This window comes from Nycticebus coucang, chromosome 3, assembly GCF_027406575.1.
Source record: "Nycticebus coucang isolate mNycCou1 chromosome 3, mNycCou1.pri, whole genome shotgun sequence".
NCBI lineage: Eukaryota > Metazoa > Chordata > Mammalia > Primates > Lorisidae > Nycticebus > Nycticebus coucang.
Window position 1 is genome coordinate 59,546,520 of NC_069782.1, and position 15,738 is coordinate 59,562,257.

A 15,738-nucleotide genomic window follows, 5' to 3' on the forward strand; every position below is an offset into this window, starting at 1 on the left:
GACCCTTTATCTGCTCTCAGTCCTAAAATCCCTCCAGGGAACTTTCCCACCTGGACTAGGGTGACAGAGTGAGCAAAACTAGGTCCAGCATTCACCGACTCTGAGATAGCCTGAGACCTGTAACTGAAGGAAAGTACTACCAAATCCAAAAAGGGGGGGGGGGGACCAGATATGTAGCAGCACCCCTCGCCCCCTACCATAAGAATGTGACCTTTTGTAACTGTCCTAGGAAATAGCCCCGAGCTGAAGCAGATAACCGGTAACTGGTTCTGAAAGAAAAAAGCTAAGCAAATGTTTAACTGCTGATCTTGTCTTAAGACAGATGAGTAATGAACCAGAGTTCTTCTTATCTGGAAAAGCCCCTATGACTGCTACCCCTCTCTAAAGCCCCTGCTATGTCTGCTACCCCTCCCTACTTTGTGGTTTTTGCCTTTATAAGCTTGTAAAACCTGCTGTTCAGGGCTTGACTCCTCGGCTCCTAAAAGAGTTGCGAGTCAAGCCCCAGCATGCTGGAATAAAATCCTCTTGCTGTTTGCATCAAGCGCCGTCTCTTGCGGTTGATTGGGGTCGTCATCGCTCAGGGCAGAGTGGGGGGGTCCTGCCCCAAGTCTTTCATAACCTCTAGGGTTGGGATTTCCTTAGCCAGGGGCTCATTGGGCATGACCTCAGCCAGTCCAAAGACAAACCTTCCTTTTGTATTTAGTAGATCTTTACTTTTTTTTTTTTGAAATAGGGCCCAGGCTGATCTCCAATTTCTGGCCTCAAGTGATTCTCCCTCCCAAAGTGCTGGGATTTACAGATCTTTAAGAATACCTGTTGTGGCTCAGTGCCTGTGGCTCAAGTGGCTAAGGCGCTAGCCACGTACACCTGAGCTGGCAGGTTCGAATCCAGCCTGGGCCTGCCAAACAATGATGGCTGCAACCAAAAAATAGCCGGGCGTTGTGGTGGGCGCCTGTAGTCCCAGCTACTTGGGAGGTGGAGGCAGGAGACTCGCTTAAGCCCAGGAGTTGGAGATTGCTGTGAGCTGTGATGTCACAGCACTCTACCCAGGGTGACAGCTTGAGGCTCTGTCTCAAAAACCCCAAAAAACAAAAAACAAAACCTGTTGTATGCCAGCCTCTGAAACTCCCTGTGGAATAATATAAGGAAGGGCCCCTACACTCTCAGAGCTTCTGTCCTGGTGGGCAAGAGAGACATGCTACTAAGCACACAGACAGAGAGACAAGATAATGTCTGTTTTGACAAGTATTACGCATATAGCAAAGCAAGGTAATGTGGTAGCAAGAGACAAGGGATTCCTGAAGACCTTTTTAGGCTGGAGACATTTGAGAAAGGTTGTGTCTTCTTTCCACTGAATTCTTCTCTTCTGAGAGGCTCCCTGGGATCCATGTCCTGGAGGTTTGTTTGAACTAAGTGCTGAAATAAGCATCACAATACATATCATTTTGCTTTTGCAAATCTGAGGTCACTAGCATATAAGCCCCATGAGCTCCACACTGGTATACAACAGACATTCAGTAAATACTGGATGTGTTATTGATCAGATGTTGTCTTGATCAGGCCTCCTCTATTTCTCAGAGAAATTGGATTTAAATAGTTTACCTAGAAAGTGATTTTCAGGGCGGCACCTGTGGCTCAAGAGGTAGGGCGCCGGTCCCATATGCTGGAGGTGGCGAGTTCAAACTCAGCCCTGGCCAAAAAAATCACCAAAAAAAAAAAAATAAATAAAATAAAATAAAGCTGAAAGTGATTTTCAGATGCACCTGTAAGGCGGTGAGGATGTGAGACAGGGAGGAGAGAGAAAGAAGCCAGTAAGCATTCATGAGCACAGGTTGCCACTGGCGTTCAAATGTGCTGGAGATCTCAGGGATCTCCTCAACGGGCTAGGGGGTTGGCTGTATATATCCACAAGCTCCTGTCTTTTATTGTGTGAGGGCCACTCTGGAGAAGCGGGGGCAAACACTCTGACTTCCCAGCACTCTGACTTCCTGATCCCTGTGCTCAGGAATTCAGAGGGGGTGTCATGGCACCTGCTGCAGTATAGATGCTTGAGTGGACTGGCTAGGTCATAGGAGACACATATTCAACATGTTTTTTTAACTGTTCTCCAAAGAGGCTGCCCACTTCCTTTCTTATTGTTGGTGTGTAAATCCACAGAATATTATCTGGCTTAAAAAAAATTATGATAAGGGCTGGTTGTAGTGGCTCATGCCTGTAATCCTAGCACTCTAGGAGGCTGAGGTTGGTGGATTGCTTGAGCTTAGGAATTCGAGACCGCTCTCAGCAAGAGTGAGACCCTGTCTCTACTAAAAATAGAAAAACTAGCTAGATGCTGTGGTGGGTGCCTATAGTCACAGTTACTTGGGAGGCTGAGGCAAGAGGAATCCTTTGAGCCCAAGAGTTTGAGGTTGCTGTGAGCTATAACTCCACGGCACTCTACCTGGGGCAACAAAGTGAGACTCTGTCTAAAAAAAAAAAAATTGTGGTGGGGCCTTAGTGTGTGTCACACTTTATGGGGGCAAGACATGATTGCAAGAGGGACTTTACCTAACAATTGCAATCAGTGTAACTGGCTTATTGTACCCTCAATGAATCCCCAACAATAAAAAAAAAAAAAACTATAAAAAAAAAAAAATTGTGATAAAAACATCACATAAAATTTATCATCATAACCATTTTTTTTTTTTTTTGAGACAGAGCCTCAAGCTGTCACCCTGGGTAGAGTGCCATGGCATCACAGCTCATAGCAACCTCTAATTACTGGGCTCAAGTGATTCTCCTGCCTCCACCTCCCAAGTAGCTGGGACTATAGGCGGCTGCCACAACGTCTGGCTATTTTTTGGTTGCAGCCGTCATTGTTGTTTGGTGGGCCCAGGCTGGATTAGAACCTACCAGCTCAGGTGTATGTGGCTGGTGCCTTAACCACTTGAGCCACAGGCGCTGAACCATCATAATCATTTTTAATTGTATAGTTCAGTGGCATTAAGTGCATTCACATTGTTGTGCAATGATCACTAGCATCCATCTCCAGAACTTTTTTCATTCTGTATAATTGAAACTCTGTACCCTTTAAACCCTAACTGCCCCCCATCCTTTCCCCAGCACAGCACACAGTGCATCCTTTTAGGGTGTGTTTGTGGTTTCTTTTGTGCAGCATGCTATTGAGATTCATCCCTGTGTTGAGTGTATCAGAAGTCTGTTCCCTTTTATTGCTGAATAGTTAGTATTCCATCTGTAGGATATATTTTGTTTCTGAGACAGGGTCTTGCTCTGTTGCCTGTGATAATGTGCAGTGGTGTCATCATAGCTCACAGCAACTTCAAACTCCTGGGTTCAAGTGAATCTCCTGCCTTAGTCTCCTCTGTAACTGGTACTACAGGTGCACACCACCACATCTGGCTAATTTTTTCCTTCTTTCTCTTCTCTTCTCTTCTCTTCTCTTCTCTCCCCATCTCTTTTCCTCTCCCCCCTCCCCTCTCTTTCTTTTTCCCTCGGATGCCCAGGCTAGAGTGCCATGGCCTCAGCCTAGCTCATAGCAACTTCAAACTCCTGGGCTCAAGTGATCTTCCTTTCTTATCCTCCTGAGCAGCTGGGACTACAGGCACCTGCCACAATACCTAGAAAAATGGCTAATTTTTCTATTTTTAGTAAAATATCCAACACAGAGGCCTAAACAGGGCATTCAATTTGGAGTCTGCCATCTTTCTCTGTCCTCCATTTCCAGAACCTCAAATGGGTACAACATGTTCCCTCCTCATCCCCAAATACCAAGATCCATCTTTCTGTCCTCTGTGCATGCAGGCTCCTTGAGTTTTAGGAGGAATGAGCTGTGTGCATGTGTGCATGGTGGGGTAGCAGGGGGGCAGGAGATGGTTCATTGGGATGGGGTAAGGAATAGCTAAGGCTGGGATGTTGTTGGACCAAGGAGTCATCTGCCTGTCACCAAGCCAAAAAACGGAGACATGGATGAGAGACCAACGATTCCACTTTTATTTACAGAAAAGCCAGCAATTCCGGAGAGCAGTGATGATATCTCTTCAAAGAATTGTTCTGCCCTGCTGTATCTTTTTGTTACTTTTATTTTTATACCTTTACAGCCAAAGCAAGCATCAGCAGTGTTAGTAATCAGCATAGCATACATTAAACAGATCCCCCTTCCTGTAAATTACAAGGTTAAAATATCTCCTGTTTTCCAGGTTACTATATCTTTAAAGTGTTTCTACTTAGACTGAATTTACAGCTAGTCAATGCTTCACTGGGTACACGGAGTGCCCTGGGTCCTTGGTGGGCACCATGGAGTCCAGTCTCCTTATTTATGACTGCAGGCCTTGAAAGTGAATAAATAGTCCCCAGATGTCAGCATGTAGGCTCATCCAGCCTTATGAGGCTCATCTGTCCCGCAGTACCCTGTATGAAATGGCCATTTAGGAAAACAGTGGCTGTTATCAGGAGGGGTGAAGACTCTAGGGGAGGGGACTTGGTCAACAGAGGGGACAAGGCCAGATCCTCAGGTATAAGGGAAAGTTCAGGGGGACTCTTCAGGTGGCCAGCACAAGGTAGCCAAGGATGGCCATCCCCTCTTCAGATCGTCTCTGCTCCAGCCATTGACGCCGCCCAGCCCAACATGATCTTGGCCCCGAAAGCTGGGGTCTCCCACGAAGCCTTCAGAGAGCTAGGAGGGTGTGGAGGTGGGGGTGCTCTGCCCTGCAAATAATGGGTCAATCTCACCCTTCTCTGCGTCTTCTGCACCTTCCCCACCCGCTCTTCTTTCTCGCTTTCCAAGAATTTGTTGACCTGGCATCCCAGAAATTCCCCGGGCTGTATTCTCCCGGCAACCCCCGCCCCACAGCCACACCCCTCGGTTAGGGTTTTTTGGTGGGTTTGGGGAAAGCCTTCCGGTATGAGAGAGGCGAATGGCCCCAGGGACTTTGGGCGGCCTGGGCTCCGCAGACCAGAAGGCGAGGACAGGGACCAGGGGCACCCAGCGGCCGGATTGGTCGGTGGGTCTGCGCGGTGGTCCCGCCTCCTGGTTGCCAGGACCCAGCCTATCCGCGTCCAGACGGCCTTTGGTCACCCGGCGTTTGGGGACCGGGTCGGAGCAGATGTGTGTCGGAGGACAGGGGGGACCCCAGGGATTTGCCTTCAGTCCCTTCCATTATGTCTCTGAGGTCCTCAGGCCCAGCCGGGGAAAACAAGCCTCTTGTGGACCACAGAGAAACCGCGGCTCTCTCCAACACGCATCTGCTCCCACACACTCCTTTCGGCGCGCTCCCGGGTTTGGCTCCAGCGCGCGCCCCCGTCTCCCCCGCCCGCCGCCGAGGGGCGGGACCGCTCTGCTCCCCCAGCGCCGCAGCCCCTTACCCTGGCTTTTCGCGGTTCGCGGCCGCCACCGTGATCCGTCCGGGCACCATCTCAGGCGACTCTGAGTGGAGCGGCTGGAGGCCGGAGCCGAAGGTGAGCGCGCTGGTAGCAGGTGGAGCGGCCGGGAGCAGTCCAGGGCTCAGCTGGGGGAGGGGGAGGGCCCCGGACGCAGCTCTTTGTCTCCCAGAGCCAGTTCGCCGGCAGCGGGGCGGCTCTTGCTCTGGGCAGGTGCTGGCATCCCTGGGGGAGGCTGGGGAAGGGCGGTAGGGGCTGGCGGGGCCCTCCAGGCGTGCGCTCCGGTCCCCCCAACTGGAAACTGTGGCAGCCCGCTATTCCCGAGGCTGTTCGCCTGGATCCCTAAGGGGCAAGGGGTAGGGGGATGGATGATATTCTGAAAGGGAGCTGGGGTGCCGAGCGCCTCTCATCTCTGGAGGAAAGCGGCGGGGGCGGGACTTGGGGACAACGAGGACCTGCCCAGCTGGTGGGTGGCAGGGGAGCGGATCCAAGTAGAGGCCGCGGTTTGGGTGCCTGTGGGCAGCGATGCGGGGATCCAGATCTCCACCCGCAGTGTAGCTGTCCGAGACCTGGGACGCCAATCTGCCTGTCTCCTGTTCAGGTGCACGATGGACAAGAGGGACAAGGCCAAGGCTGGGCCTGGCGCGCGGACGCCCGCTCCCCGCCCTCCTAGCCTTCCCACCTCGAGGCCACCAGGGACTCCACGACCTCCTCCCCCAGTGACCCCTGCAGCCCTCAGAATTCTGGGAGCAGCAGGGAGAAGGCCTCTGCTGGAGCGAGCTGTTGGCATCGGGGGAGCCTCTCCTTCCGAGGCTGCACCTGGAGGGGGACCACCACGGAGCGCTGGAACAAGTCACAGGAACCCAGGTACCTCAACCTCATTCCTCAGTTCTGACCCCTTCTTCCTGCCCTCCTTTCTTCTGAACCCCCACATCCACCCCTTTCCGGGGCTGGGTTCACTCCTCAAGCCAGGCTGACTCCTCAGCCTTCTCCTCTTCAGCCTCCAGACCTGCATCAGCCACTGGGAAAGGGGAGAGGGCCCCTGGCAAGACTCCCAGCCTGGCGTCTCTTTCCAGCCCAGGGCGTGCCAGTGGAACCACCAGGTAATATCTAACTTTCCCCTGGTCTCCTAAGCAAGGATCAGTGTCACACTTTCCATTTACAGGAGTTGGGGCATGAAAGCTCTTTCAGATCACTGGGTGCAAATTGGGTGAAAACCATTATTGGTCCTCAGAGATGGTACAACTCCCATTTCACAGATGGAAAAATATAAATTAGGGAAGCCACATAGGGACCTTGGGCTCTGCCCTGAGCATGGTCCCTTCTGTCTCCAGGCAAGGTTCCCTTGGGCAGAAGGGAGTCCGGCCACCAGCAGAGGAACCTGTGGCCAAAGGAAAAACCCCAGAAGCGCCCCGAAGGAATACCCTGAGGGCTGGGAAACGGAGAGGTACTTAATCTGCACAGCAGTGGGGTTGCTGGACAGTGAGGGGGCCTGTCTCGGAGGGATTGGTGATGCTCTGGCCTTCTGCTTTGTGTCCAGACTCTTCCGGGCCTACACCAGGCACTTCCTCCCCAGCCATGGCCCCTCGGTCTCGGGCTGGGGGCCCCGATGTGGGACCCTCCAGGCCAGCTCTGAGTACCCGGCTACGGCCTTCAGCTGAGGCCCCCAGAAAATCAGGGAGCAGCGCAGCAGAGCACAGTACCACAGAGCCGAGCCCAGCTGCCAGGAGGCGGCCCAGCGCTGTTGGGGGGCTCCAGAGACCAGGCTCGCGGCCCCTGGGCTCCAGCACCTCTCCTTTGTCCTCCCCAGTCCGCTCTGGGGCCTCACCCCGTGGGACACCCCAGGCTCCTGCACATCCCTTGAAGCCCAAGTCAAAAGGGCCGCAGGCTTTGCGGCCCCAGCAAACCACAGCCTCACGGAAGGACGCAGCCCCAGCGCAGAGCCAGCTTTCTCCTCCTCTTTTGGCCATACCCTCTCCACCGGGTCCGGTAGCACGACAGGCACCTTCTCCCCATGTCACATCCTCTCCTTTGCCGGCCACGCCCCCTCCGCCCTCCACACTCTATCTTCAGGCTCCACCGCTGTCACAGGACCTTACCTGTCCTTTGGACACGTCCCTTGCTCTAGCCCGGGCTTCTCTTTCTGCTCCACTCTATCCGCAGACACCCGCCTCTCTGCCAGCCACGCCCCCTTTGCAAACTCCACCCACACACTTGGATACACTCATTCAGGAGGCATCTGTCTCTCCCCTGACCACAGCCGCCTTTTTGACTCCATTCTATCCATTAGTTTCACCTCCTCTGCAGAGCATGTCCCCTACCCAGGATCCACCAACTGTGCCCTCTCTTCCGATTCTCCCATCTCCTGTGGCCACACCTCCTCTGTCAGCTCCTCTACCACCCGTCACGCCTCCTTTACTAGCGTCTCTTTCTCCCGAAACTTCTCTGCTAAATCCCCTCTCTCCCACTCTGCCAGCCCTTTCTGCTCCGGCCACGCCCATTCCTCAGGCCAGTCCTTCCCTGTCTCCTCCCCTCCCCAAGACCACGCCCCCCACAGTGGCCACGTCTCCCTCACAGGACCTTCCCCTTCTGGCCACATCCCCTCCAGAGGCCTCTTCTCCTTTGTCCACACTGTCTCTGCAGGGACCTCTAGTTTCTCCCTCTCTCTTGGCCTCACTGAAGGCCCCTCCTCCTCGAGCCACCCCCTGCACGCAGGCTCTACCTTCTCTGACCACGCCCCCCGAGCAGGCCCCTCCCACTCCCGGATCCTCGTCCTCTTTGCAGTCCTCTCTTTCTTTGGGCTCACCTTCTCGCCAGGCCACACTTTCTTTCCTGCCAACGCCCACTGTGCAAATCCATCCTTCTCTGATCTCGCTCCCTCTGCCGGCTTCTCCTCCTCCTGTCTCCCCCACTCTGCATGCCCCCTCTTTTCTGACCATGCCCCTTCTGCAGGCTCCTCCTTCTCCCCCTGCCTTTCCTCTGCTGCAGGCCCCCAGGTCTCCTTTGGCCACGCCCACTTCACAGGCCCAATCTGCTCTGGCATTGCCTTCTCTGCAAGCCCCGCCCTGTTCCCTGGCCACGTCCATTCCACAAGCTCCACCTTTTCTGGACTTACCTTCTCTGCAGGCCCCTTCCTCTCCCCCTGCTTCACCTCTGCAGGCCCTTCACTCTCCTTTTGCCTCACCATCTCAGTCTCCTTTGGCCTTTCCCTCTCTGCAGTCCCCGCCCTCTCCGCTGACTACACCCCCTCTACAAGCTCCACCTTCTCTGGCCTTGTCTTCTCTGCAGGCTCCTTCCTCTCCTGTCTTACCTCCTCTGCAGGTCCTTCTCTCTCCTTCTGTCTCCCCTTCTCAGTCTCCTTTGGCCACGCCTCCTCCACAGAGCCCACCTGCTCTGGCCTTGCCTTCGCTACAGGCTCCGCCCACTCATCTGGCCACGCCCCCTCACCAGCCTATACCTTCTCTGGCTTTTCCCCCTCTGCAGGCCCATCACTCTCCCCCTGCCTCACCCCCTCTGCAGGCCCCACACCGTCCCCCGACTCCGGGTCCGGATGCCTCCATTTCGGGTCCACGGCTGACCCTGGCCCTGGCCCCAGCCCCGCCGCCGCCCCCCTCGCGCAGCCCGTCTAGTACGTTGAGCGGACCGGATCTGGCTGGTCACAGCAGCAGCGCCACTAGCACCCCCGAAGAACTGCGCGGCTACGACAGCGGGCCCGAGGGCGGTGTCGCGGCCTCCCCGCCTGCTGACGCGGAGCTCGCGGCTTGCCACCCGGCCGCCTGGAGTCGAGGTCCAGCTCCGCCTCTGGCCCTCCGAAGCGCCCCAGGTAAGAGGTGGTCCGGAAAGGACGGGGTGTGGGCGGGGCTTTGCAGCTCGTGGGCGTGACCATTTCCTTCCGGGGTGTGGAAGGAAGAGAACCTGCTTTTGACGCCAGGCAGGAATTGTCAACTCTCTGCCCACCTGGAGTCTTTTCCGCAGGAGCGTCCTTGCCGTGGCCTCCTGCTTCCGGGCCAGGCTCTGCTGACGGCCTGTGCACCATCTATGAGGCTGAAGGGCCCGAGTCGGCGACCACTGCCCCAGGAGCTCTGGATCCAGGGCCTGTGCCCAGCTCGGTCGGTGTGAAGGCAGTGGCTGGGGCGGAGGCGGGAGCCGGGGCTTCCTCGCGGAGCCCGAAGTCGGCCCGCCTGGGCGAGCTGCCGCTGGGGGCGCTGCAGGCGAGTGTCGTTCAGCACCTGCTGAGCCGGACGCTACTACTGGCTGCCGCGGAGGGCCCTTCGGGAGGCAGCGGTGGTGGCCCTGGGGGATCGGGGAGTGGTGGCGTCACAGGGAACGTCCGGGCTGCTCTCAGCGACGCCGAACTGGGCCGCTGGGCCGAACTACTGTCTCCCCTGGACGAGTCCCGTGCCAGCATCACCTCAGTCACCAGCTTCTCCCCAGACGACGTGGCCTCCCCACAGGGTGACTGGACTGTAGTGGAGGTGGAGACCTTCCACTGAGCCAACTCTAGTCCCGCCTACTACACCCTGCCCCTGCCTTGGGATTCGCCCCTCCGGCTACACCTCTTTGTCCCCACTGCCACGAAGCTCTCGGTGGATTGGTCTTAGTTCCCAAGAGTCTGGGTTGTTTGGCCCAGAATCCGCCCTTGCCTTTGGCCAAAGAGGCTCGAGACCCATACCTTTGGCCTAGGCCCTTTCCTCGAGCCCCCCTCCCCCCCGTTTGGTCTACACGCTCCTACTCCTCTTGAGTCTGGCCCCGTTTCCCCCGTCTAGGCCCTGCCCTGTATACAGCGTATTGTCCACCCCGCGCAGCCCGAGTTTGCAATGAAATCGATACAGTGGAACTTGTGTACCTTCGCTGTCGCCGCGAGGCCGGGTTTGGGGGAGGCTGTGTGTGAGCAGGTTGGCGCTCTGGCTGAACTGTGCGGTTTTCTTCCTGCGGGAAAGACCGGAAGTGCGAGGTGGGGCTGCAGCGGGACTCTGCCAGGTCCGTGTCGTCTGGCGCTGCGCACCCACCTACATTCGTAAACTTGTGCTTCTTCGTGTCCGACTTCTGGTGGAACATTAGGCTCAGGAGGACCTCCGGCTGGGCCGCGGGCCCCCTCCCCCTCGTGGATGAGCCGATGCCTGGCCTAGGTGAAGGAGCGACTGAAGCTCTTCCCACACTCTAGGCAGCCAAACTGGCGCACCTGGAGAACAAGCGGGAAGGGCTTGCCCTGCTCTGGGATGGTGACGAGGACTCCTTCCCCTGGCCCTTCTTCATAGTACGATCCCTTACCTTGTGTGCCCTGGGGCACTGGCGCTGATCTCAGAGCATGGGGTTCCTGCCGTAGGGACCTCTCAAGGGTCGGGCCTGTGGGCGGGAACTCCATGCCGGCAGAGACCGAGGAAGGGGTCTTTAGTGTCCTCTGTTCCTCCGGCTCTATCCAACCTCAGGCGCAGCGCTCTAACCTCACCAAGGAGGCTACAGGCAGAGGGCAGGCCAGAGACCTTGTCGGAGCTTTCAAGAGGACCTAAGCTGGTTTAGGGTCCCCGAGGGCAACTGCCCCCTAGGGGCCTGCAGGAAAAAGAGGGGCCTCTCCCAGAGTTGGGGGTCAACCTCAGTCCTAATGCTGCACCCTCCTCTACAGAGGCCTCACCATGTCATGTGTAACCTACTCCCATGGGCATTTTTGCCATGTCCCCTACCTCAGGCATCTTTATCAAGCCCCATCGTCAAGCTCCCCCTCCATTCAGAAGTTCTTGCCCTTCGTCCCCCAGCCCAGTCACCCTGACCTCAAGTCTCAGTCAAAGCCCTCCTTTATCCCAAGGGTACCTGCAGGGAGGTCTCTGCCTCCAGGTCTTTTCCCCCCAAAAATCTCCTCGTTGGCACCAAGAATGATGGAGACAATCTCACTTGGGTAATGACAGAGTGAGACTAGGTGTTGGGCCATCAGCCCTGTCTCTGCCTTTAGACCTCGTTCCCTTACTCCATTCTGTGGCCAGGTTCCTGTGAGTCAAAGGCTACCAAGTCCTGTCACCAACCCAGATGTGGCCAACTCCCAGCCTGGGGACTGAGAAGCAGTGTGTTCTGTTCCAGAGGGGCACTGTCACCCTCACCCATGGGAGCCAATGGAGGGGAAGAAGGTGGGCCCACTCCCTCACTCCAGCTGTTCCTTGTCAGGATCATAGATGTGCCCTTTCCAGCTGGGCCCTGGGAAGGGGGATATAGGTGCCCTTTTTTTCATTCTGTGAGATAAGCCCAAGGGGACAGGGGGCTGACTCTTGACATGCTTGGCAGCCGCGACCCCAAGGCCAGCCCTCAGGAAGGTTGGGGCAGAACCTCTGGGTATTCCCTCTGGTGTCCTGCTCACTCAGCTGGTGTGAAATTACTCCACGGGAGCAGGAGACACAATGACTGTCTCAATGTTACGTCTGTGTGATGAGAATGGCGCATGTGGTCATAGGTGTCGAATGTGATTGGGACAACACTTAGGACTTGGCTGGCCTGGTTCAGAGCCAGTGGTCATGCCCTGCTGAGCTGCAGTCCTCAGGCAGCAGAGTGGAGGTGGGGGCTGCTGTGTGAGCCCACACTGGGTGCGGGGGTGGGGGGCAGGGCCCCTGGACTCAATTAAGTTTCTGCCTTTCAGAAGCCTTTCTTTGTTATCCGTGGCTCTGCCCTCACACCCCCCTGCCACCAGCTGGGACTCTGCTTCAATTCTGTGGGGAACCCTACAAAGGACTGTGCCACTTTCAGCCCTCTCATTCCCAGGAAGTCCTCCTCCACTTACTGTCCCAACTGCTAGCTCAGTTTGGCAGCCTGGTCTCTGCATCAGCCTCCCAACACTGTGGTCCCCTTGCTGGTCCCCCCCTCGCCTAAGCCCTTCAGGGGCTCCTGTGTCCTTTAGCTCAAAGCCCAAACTCTCTCTCCTGATTTGAGAGCCCCTTCCTGGTCTGGCCATGCCCAGTCTATTCTGTTTCTGGACATCACATGCCTCTTGCTGGTACAGCTTTTATGCTTCTGCCCCTGGAAAAGGCTCTGATACCATCTCTTCCAGGAAGCCTTCCTTGATCTCCCTATTCTGTCTTTTGGGTACTTCCCACATTAGTGGCAGGCTCCTCCCTTTCACCCCATGCCAGTGTCTTCTACTGAAATGGTGACCCCCCTCAGGACCAGGCACGCGGCAGAGCACCCCGGGAGACCTCCAAAAATGTGTGCTGAAGTAATGCAACCAGATCCTGCTCTTCCTGAAGAGCATCCCTCCAAGTCTCTTAGGGGGCCCAAATTGAGTCAGCCAGGTGGGAAATCATATCCTTCCCCAACACTGACTGTCCTTTCTTCTCCAAACCTCCACTGTGGGGAGTTCTGGAGGGAAAGGACAACATACCCCTTTGACACTTTTTTGCTAGACCAGCACCAGACACCCCCAGGCCTGCCCCACTCAGCATCCCTTCTCCCAGACTGTGTAAATACACTTTATTTTCCATCTTTCCCACCTGGGCGACATGTGGAGTGTGATCAGGCAGTGTGCAAAATGGTGGGGGGCAGTGTGGTGAGCCCATCAGAGAGCTCCGCAGTGCCCACCCTGGTCCCCGGGGTGTTTAATACTGAAGAGTAGGTGACCAGGAAGGGGGGAACTGAGCAGGGGTCCCCACCCCAGGAAGCGCCAGGGAGATTGCTTGTGACACTACTTCACTCTCTACTCAGGGGTGGGAGGAGGGGAAGGGGTGTTGGGAGCGGGGTGCATTGGATTTTGGCACCATTCTCAGCTGTGACTCAGTAGAGATCACAGGGCCACCAGGAGGAGGGGAGGGGAGACAACTCCACTGGGAATCTTCTGCCCTGGGGCCTGGCCCTGGCCAGAGGGTGGGGCTGGGGATACCAGGAGTAAGGGAAGTGAATGGAGGCCCAGGACCCCCTTCCATCACTGGCCAAGAGAGGTGATGTGTCTCCTGGAGGAGGATGTGGGGTGCCAGAGAGAGGAGTGGCTACTTCCTTGCAGCCACTCAGATCTGGGCTGCTTCCCGCTGGCCACTCACACCCCAAGTGGCTCTGCACACAGCAGGGGGGACTTTGGTTTCTGCCGCAGGGGCCATGATGCCTGCACCAGGCAGGGAAGCCCAGCCTGGCTGTCTGGAGGTTGCCAGGGTCTAGCTAAGGGTCTCTGAGTGCCGAGGGGCATCGTAGGGTGCTAATATCCAGCCCAGAGCTGGCTCTCGGTCCTCAGGCTTCTAGCTCCTAGGCCCTTCCCAGAGGGGACACCCCTGTCCCAGAAGGGAGCCTGCTGGGAGGGAGTTTACTGCCAGTTCAGTCCCTGGGGCCTGTGGGTCATCCATCACCTGCCCTCTGCCCTTGCTGTCAAGAGGGCAGCCCTTCCAGAAGCCCTCAAGATGGGTCAACACCGTGGGGAGGGAGACCCTGCCCTAGGGTCCCGAGGAGCCTCAGGTCAGGGCCCACCCTCTGCCCTGCCGACCCTGGCCTTGCCCTAAGGGTGGTTGAGCCACAGAGGGCTCAGCTGCCGACTGTCTGGGCGCCCCCGCCCTCCCCCCTCCACCCCCCCCCCCCGGCTGCGGCTTTCTGCCTCCGGGCGCGCGGGCACGGCCTCAGTTGTCCAGGCCTTGGCTGTAGGGCGCAGCCAGCTCGTCGGCGTCGCTGTCTGAGCTGCCCTCGCTGTCCTTGGCTGGCCGCTCAAGACGACGGAAGAAGCGTGCGTCGCGCGGCGACAGAGGGTAGAGCGCGTCCTGTAGGGCCGCGCCCACGCCCACGCCCACGCCGAGCAATTCCTCATCTGACGACGGCAGGGAGTCCTCATCCAGGTGCCGCGCCAGGGCCAGCCCGTCGAAAGCCAGTGGATCCTCAAAGGGCGGCGGACCCTTCAGCAGCCGCACCTGGGTCGGGGACCAGCGCTGGAGGCGTGGCCTGACCCCTCTGACCCGCCCTCCCAGCCGCAGTCGCAGCCTCCACGCCGACGCCTGGCCTGTCCCCCAGCAGCCCCTCCGGCTCACCTCGGCCTTCAGCTCCTCGATCTGGTCCTTGAGCTCACGAATGTACTGCGACGAGTCTGAGTGGTTCAGCTGGCCTTGGATGCGGCCTTCCTCCCTCTGCGGTATGGGCCTGGTCACGCCGGCTCAGAGTGGGGCATACCTCCCGCTTCCACCCGGGTCCCCGCCACTCACCTGGATCTCAAGTTCAGCTATGCGCTGCCGCATCTCAGCCACAGCAGCCATACTGTCCGCCTCCCGCAGGCGCACGGCCATCACCTCCTCCTTGCTCTGGAGGTGTAAGGGGAGAGGGCGGGTCAAAATCCGCGCGCGCAGTGGGGGGCTTGGGGTGGGGATGCGGCTGGAGCTAAGCGGGCTCACTGAGGGCAGCACCTTGCACTCGGCCTCGGCCTGCTTGCGGCGGCTTTCGCTGAGCTGCGTCTGCAGCCCCTTGTTTTGTGCCGCCAGGTACTGCAGCTTCTCCTGAAGCGTCGCTCGCTCCGCCTCCACTCGGTTCAGCAGGTTGCGGTGGATGTGGTCCTGGGGGGAGGACAGATGGTGGGGTTACAGCCTAGCCCAGGGGCCGGCCACCAACACCCAGCCCGCTGCCCCGACGGGCGGGCGCTCCAGTCCACCTGCGTCTCGAGTTCTACCACGCGCTGCCGTAGCTCGCGGCCCTCGGCCAGGGCCTGGGCTTCGCGCAGACGCACGCTCATTAGCTCGTCTTGCAGCTCTCCCAGCACCAGCTTCCGCGGGGACTCCTTCCAGCGGCCGCCGCGGGACAGATGGGCCTGGAGAGGGGCCGAACCGCGAGCGGTTAGCTTCAGCCGAGAAGACTGAGGCGGCAGCTCCAGGAGTCGCTTTGCTTGCTAGCCGCCTACCCGGTCCTCACCTGCCAGGTGTCGGAGAGCTCCTGCAGCTGCAGTTTCAGTTCTCGCGCCCAGGCCACCGCCTCGCTCTCCCGCACCTTTAGCGCCTTCAGCTCCTCTTGCAGCCGTGCCACATTATTCTCGTCAGGCAGCGAGCTGTTTCTCTGCGGGGAGAGGGGTACTCAGGGCCTGAGGGAGTTCCTTCTTGCGGGACCAACACCCCCACGCCACGTTTCCTTCTGCACTCTGCCTGTGGCAGCTCAGTGGGGGAGGGCAGCTCCCTGGGCCAGGTTCCCAGGGTGTAGATTCTACGTATGGAACCCAGCGGCAATTTTCTTCTGTGAAATGGATGCAGTAGCAGTAGCAGCACCGACTCTCACAGGGCTGTCCTACTGCAAACCTCCACATCAGGGTGCCTCCGTGTTACTGCTAAGAACACCAGGCAGGCTGGAGAAGTGAGGGCCAGGGCCATGCTCAGGTCACCAAGGGAGTCTGAGATCTATCACCCTCCAGACCCATCAGCAGATTCTTCCTAGGTC

The 15,738-nt window shown here is 57.6% G+C and overlaps 2 protein-coding genes and 1 long non-coding RNA gene across 5 annotated transcripts in view; 1 reads left to right on the forward strand and 2 right to left on the reverse strand.

Moving 5' to 3' along the window:
* Positions 1–4,063: 4,063 nt before the first annotated feature.
* Positions 4,064–5,500, reverse strand: LOC128580593 (uncharacterized). The gene is made up of 2 exons (XR_008378701.1): positions 5,362–5,500; positions 4,064–4,704 (listed from the first exon to the last, which is right to left on the reverse strand). It is a non-coding gene; the product is annotated as an uncharacterized LOC128580593 (long non-coding RNA).
* A 1,388-nt stretch (positions 5,501–6,888) lies between these two features.
* On the forward strand, positions 6,889–10,213 carry PRR36 (proline rich 36). Its single transcript, XM_053582619.1, has 2 exons — positions 6,889–9,199; positions 9,352–10,213. Exons 1-2 carry the CDS (start codon positions 6,889–6,891, stop codon positions 9,867–9,869), a joined length of 2,829 nt encoding a protein of 942 aa, XP_053438594.1. The 3' UTR covers positions 9,870–10,213.
* A 2,593-nt stretch (positions 10,214–12,806) lies between these two features.
* EVI5L (ecotropic viral integration site 5 like) overlaps positions 12,807–15,738 on the reverse strand; it is a 30,574-nt gene continuing 27,642 nt past the window's right edge. For all 3 annotated transcript variants that reach the window (XM_053582623.1, XM_053582621.1, XM_053582620.1), the window contains 6 exons: positions 15,223–15,363; positions 14,966–15,121; positions 14,724–14,870; positions 14,526–14,621; positions 14,355–14,450; positions 12,807–14,237 (listed from right to left, as the gene is read on the reverse strand). In XM_053582623.1, coding sequence (XP_053438598.1) covers positions 13,953–14,237; positions 14,355–14,450; positions 14,526–14,621; positions 14,724–14,870; positions 14,966–15,121; positions 15,223–15,363 — 921 coding nt within the window. In that variant the 3' untranslated portion in view covers positions 12,807–13,952. The remainder of the gene's footprint in view (positions 14,238–14,354; positions 14,451–14,525; positions 14,622–14,723; positions 14,871–14,965; positions 15,122–15,222; positions 15,364–15,738) is intronic.